Genomic DNA, 5,939 nt, shown 5'->3' on the forward strand with positions numbered 1-5,939 from the left:
TTACAATTGGAGTCACTATTGGTGGTACCCCGCTATCGGGCTTTTCCCACACCTTCCCTCCTGCTAGATCGTTGCCAAGGACAAAAGTAACACCAGGAACAGGTAGCACTGCACGAATACCAACTACAACATTACCTGACACAAGTTGCGAAGTAAGACTTATCCGGTGCAAAGGGACTTCCACAAATCCCATTTCAAAGCCTCTCACCAACACACTATTCCCTGTAGCAGTTCTATCCTACAGAGGCAGGAGTCCTCCCTGCAAAAAGGATTGCGCAGCCCCAGTATCACGAAGGATACAAACAGGGACGCTCTTCTCAGAGCCAGGTAAAGACACAGTCCCCTCTGTAAGAAATGGTGCATAATCATTATGACTCCAAACATTCCCTACCTCAGCTTCAGAGATATCACTTCGCTGAATTTGTTTTTGTCCAATTTGGTCAGGACTATAACTTTTACATGAGGTAGAAATTAAGCCAACAGTTTTCGCATATTTCTCTTTCTTTTTAAGAACCAGACAATCAGAAACTTTATGTCCTGCTCTTTTATAATAAAAGCACACCATCTCTCCTTTCACATGTTTATTTACAACAGCATGATCAATGGATGGACTAGAAACACCATTTTGACGTGCTCCCATCTCTTTATTCCTACTCATTCTAGGTTTAACCTGAGACAAATCATTAAAATGACTAGTCGAACCTCGGTGAGTAAGAACAAACTCATCAGCCATGAGAGCTGCATCGGACACTTTACTCGCCTTTTGCTCATTTATGTACATAGCAACAGGATTCGGTACACAACGTTTAAATTCTTCCAAAAGAATCAACTCCCTGAGTTGTTCTTTAGTAGTCACTTTCACTGAGATACACCAACTATTAAACATGTTTTCCTTTTCTCTAGAGAATTCGAGATAAGAACACCTATCCGGTTTCATAAAATTTCGAAATCTCTGACGATATGCCTCGGGTGCCAATTCATACGCTTGTAGTATTGCATTTTTAACGGTTTCATAATTACCGTTTTGCTCAACAGTCAGCGCTGAATAAACTTCCTGTGCTCTCCCGGTTAACACACATTGCAGCAATAATGTCCAAAACTCTCCAGGCCACCTTAGTGACTCTGCAACACATTCGAAATGAGAAAAATGTTTCTCTACTTCTCTCTCAGAAAACGGCGGTACCATCCTAATGTTTTTAAAAACATCAAACCCCATTACAGTAGAGACTGGCTCATTATTAGAAGACCCGGAAGGTGGGATTTCAGCAGTTTTCACAGCCGCTTCTAACTCAAGTTTCTTCAACTGAAACTGTCTTTCTTCCCTTTCCTTTGTAAACTGCAGTTCCATTTTTCGCATCTCAAATTGATGTTGCAACCTTTTAATCTCAAGATCTCGCTCCAATTCTTTCTCCCTCAAAGCATAAGCATCACGTTCAACACTGAGTTTTTCCACATCGACACATACCTGTTTGTCTTGCAAAGGCATCTCATGTACATTCCTGTCTGCGTCTACAGAAGGAAATGCCAAAGACTCTCTAAGGAGAACACCTTCATCTCTTACCTCCAAAATACCCTGCTCAAAAAGGGCACTTTTCACAGTTTGCTTCAACNTAAACCATCTAACGTAGCCACCACTGCCTCATTGTAAAGGTTTTTCCAAGGGATCTTCAGAGTCAGTTTACCTAGAACAGGAATTTTCAATTCAGTTTAACTAGTTTAATGAAACCTGATAGTGTGTAATTTAACTAAAAGCATGCCTTCTGATAATCTAAGTATCATGTGTCTCACAGATAAAATGTGAGAAAGAACATTATTTAAAGACAATACAAGCATTGCTTTTTGCATAGTAGCCACAGGGGGTAGAGTCAGCAACTTTTTGTTTTGGAGAAAACATCAAATATGTCTATTGTGTACAATGTTTGACTAGAAAGAAAATGTTTGCTAATTATAATAAATATATTACCTAGACAATCATGTCATTCTTGTTAACTTATAACTTTTAACAACCTGTCATCTTGGCACATTGTTCAAAGTCATCTGACCGCATCATGTGATAACAAACTGATCACCTCTTTAACAATCTCTTGCTTGTTACCAAGACAACAGTGCTATGATGTTTGTTTATACAGAACCAAAATGAATTTCTTTAGTCATTAAATCTTCACTACAGTGTCATGTTGCAAATTTTTCACACTAAGCCCATTCGATTTTTTTAACATCCAGGAAATACCTAAGTGTTTAGTCATGAATGAAAGAATGTGAAACTTTCAAATCTGTTAAAGGAACTGTAAAAGCAGAGAGTGAACCTCAGTTTGAAATATCCACGTTGTGCACTAATACACAAATACAGAACATCTTAATGCTTCAAGAATATCCTAATAAAGGTACATTTAGCCTGACATGAATAAAAATACTTCAATCACCATTATCAAGCATGAGCGAAACAATATGGGAAGTGCAACTCATCACATACAGACTTGGTTTTGACAATAGTACAGTCTCAGTGTTTACAGGTTAACAACACGCAAACCTGAATCACAAAAAATATATATTTTTCGCAACCCTACACATACTATGGCGAATATACTAATAGCTCAACTACAAAAAATAAATATTGTTGGATACTCACCAATCTGACCAGCCTTCACTTTAAAGGGGACATCAAATTCACTCTAAAGCACAAAAAATGGGTGTAAATGTGAATTTCTAATCTTTAATCCTGTATAATACAGAAAGTAATTATATTATTTTCTTTGAGGATTACTCAATGAAATCCTCAATGAGTAATCTTAAAGATTAGGTCTAATCTTTAATGTGTCCAATGCGTTTTGTGATAATGCACATTAGAAATTGTTCAATTATTACTTTGTTCTGTACCAGTAATGAAAAAGTCAGGGAATTGCTTTGTCACATCCTGCGATTTAGCAGAAGCCACAGACTAACCACAGTGTTACAACAAACACATTCGTGTCATGATAAATATGGCTTGCTTATTTGTTTTCTTAAAATGAAATCAACAGTAACATAACTAAAATATAACAAATAAAATATAATATAGTGTAATTAAACTAATTTTGGTGAATGGTTAGCATGGTTTGGCATTGTCCAGCACACTTACCAGAGCATTCTCTTTCACTCGAAGGTTTTCTAAAACAACATTTCCTAAAAAGAAAAAAAAGTGTATTTCTTATCTTGACTGTTGTTGATCACGACAAGTAACAAATTGCAGAAATAGAATAAATGTAACATATTTAATAACCAAAACACATATTAAACAAATTACTTCATTCTAATGCACGGGGCATCAAACTATGCCTGGAATTTATCTGAAAGAATCTAGCTGGAGTTGTTCTTGCCTTATCACATCCAGTAACGTGACTATAATGACACAGCAGTATGGCAATTATACAACTTATACAGTATGACTGCCTTTAAAGCAAAACATGAAAAGACCAAATGAGAAAAACATATACACCTTAATGTGCTTTACATTATAAAACTGAAATACAAACAACTGTAACAGGTTATGTAAACTAAACTATTTACCCTTGAATGTAGTTTATAGTGGCAATCAGTAATGTGTGGACATAAACTCAGATGCAGAGCTATACCTACAGTAAAATGAACCACTTTCCCTAAATCAAAAGGTTATAGTAGGCTACGTATATAATGCATTATTCATCGTCATATTAAGACAAAAACACATTGAATCTGTTCTCTATTGTTACCACAATGTGACACTATGAATTCCCCCTTTAACTTCAAATCAACATGAAGTCTTAGGCAAATTAATGACACAATTAAACACATTATTGTCTATAAAGGTGTGGTCCGTGCACTTTAACTTGAGCTTTCAACGTACATCAGAATAAGAACAAACAGTAGCGTTTGGCATAATGACTGTAACAGTAATCATCTAAAACTGTTGTTAAACATTGTAACTTATCTATTTAAAAATACTCTTTACAGTGGGCTACAAAATAATGTCCTAAAAATACTTAAGAAATGTTTAGATGTTTCACAGAAAGGGCGGAAACCTGATTTAATAATAACACGCTGCATAATGATTGTTTTCATTGCTTCGGATCCACATGACACACTTATGGTGGTGTGGGTGGGGGGATATGCAACTTAGAGACAGATTACCTATCTAACAGAACAGAAACCATTGACATTATTGGACACTGCAATAAATTTGCACCCAGACTGCGCTGCATATTGATAAAACAAACCACGATCGTTCTCACAGGTTCCAGATGAGAAACGCTCGTTTCTTTGCGCTGATGTTGACAGGCTGTTTGGTGCGCTTACCTCCCCATATGCCAATTTTCAGCTGCGACTTGTCCAGGTTTTCCACATAGTCTCCTATAAACTTGTTCAAAAGATCGCTGACTAAAGATTCGAACACCATGATGACTCGAGAAGAGCAGCGACCCTGCCACAGGGAACGCGCTAAAATGCCACAATACGCATTTGATAAGGTCACTTCCCTCCCTGGATGACAGCGATATCGACTCAATCGGTGATCAACTCACACGGTCTGATTTAGAAGTCCCCCCCGATTATGCTATTATAAACAGGCTAGCTAGCTGAAACTAGAACATGGATTGTAAATCGAAAGTGTAGTGTCTGATGCTCAGTTTATGGTTACCAAATGAGAGACGTCAAGAAAAGAGGTTTATTTGCACGATAGTACCTTTTTAAAAGTGCCCTATATACTTTGGATTGTCGTATTTTATAATTTACAGAACGCTATGCTTACTAGGTCTATTACAGTATGTTATAACCATAGGTTAATATAAAAATGGGCTGTGATGACATTCCCCATTCATTCATCACATTCTATCTGATCTGTCAGTATTGTATGGTTACATCTGTGATTTTCCTGTAGCCTATAATAAGTTTCTATAGGTTTGGAGATTGGTTTTGTTGTCCACGTGGAATCTGGTTGAAAGGTGATCATGATGTTTGGATAAACAGACGTTAAGTGTTTTTACGCTGATGTTTTATGTCAAAACATGTTGTCCTAATCCTAAAATGTTAGTATCCATGTCCAGTATCAACATCGCCACTAGGACATTCATCTAAATCCTCTCAGCAGGGACAAGGAACATTAAAACAAAGTCTTTAGAAGATAAAAATTAGACCTTTACTTTACTTCAATTCAGTTAAATTAAATTGCAGTTGTAACAATTCTTTTCACAATTAAAACCGTTCCTTTCAATTCTCAAGGTAGAAGCAACAGTGCCTGTTAGATTAGATTGAAATGGGAGGACCACATATTGCATAGCTGACACTTTCAAACTAATTTATACATGCACACATACGCAGAACGTCCGTGACCAAATATACCATAGGCACAGGCTGATTGTCAATGCAACCACCCCATCTACAGGCAAAGTACTGCAAGTGCTCCTCATTTATTCTCCTCAGATAGTTCAAACTCAATAAAAAGCGACAGAAGTCTATACAGTAAATCGTAAAAATCAGAAAGGAAATTCAGGCACTCACATTTAATTTGTATCTATTTATTTAGTAAGTTCATTAATTGGTTAGTTTTTTTTGTGTTTCCATTCATTTTATTTGAATATGTTTAATGATCATTATGTGCATCAGTGGCGTGAAGTAGCTAGTGGGGTGAAAGCTGGTGACAATTCTAGGGGCCCCCACTGCCCAGGGGCCTCACAAAATCCAACAGTTATACTATAAAGCCACCTGTTTTGTAAATAATTTTAATACATGAATTGCATACATGAGATTTGAATGAAATCCACATTCTAACTATATAAAGACGTAAACACATGAACATCTCCGAGCTGCTCTCAGAGTTTACTTCACACGCATTTCACTGTTTCCTTTGAGAAAAGCTACTCGCACTGAAACTCAAAGATCTTTGCAGCGGCCCGCCAAAATAAAAGTCCGGTTAATTTGAACAAATT

General features: G+C 36.8%; 1 protein-coding gene across 1 annotated transcript; it reads right to left on the reverse strand.

Moving 5' to 3' along the window:
• Positions 1-1,605: 1,605 nt before the first annotated feature.
• On the reverse strand, positions 1,606-4,543 carry LOC130548035 (intermembrane lipid transfer protein VPS13C-like). The gene is made up of 4 exons (XM_057324504.1): positions 4,312-4,543; positions 3,119-3,162; positions 2,630-2,672; positions 1,606-1,682 (listed from the first exon to the last, which is right to left on the reverse strand). Exons 1-4 carry the CDS (start codon positions 4,409-4,411, stop codon positions 1,606-1,608), a joined length of 264 nt encoding a protein of 87 aa, XP_057180487.1. The 5' UTR covers positions 4,412-4,543.
• Between the last annotated feature and the right edge of the window lie 1,396 nt (positions 4,544-5,939).

Source organism: Triplophysa rosa, linkage group LG1 (genome assembly GCF_024868665.1).
Source record: "Triplophysa rosa linkage group LG1, Trosa_1v2, whole genome shotgun sequence".
Lineage (NCBI taxonomy): Eukaryota > Metazoa > Chordata > Actinopteri > Cypriniformes > Nemacheilidae > Triplophysa > Triplophysa rosa.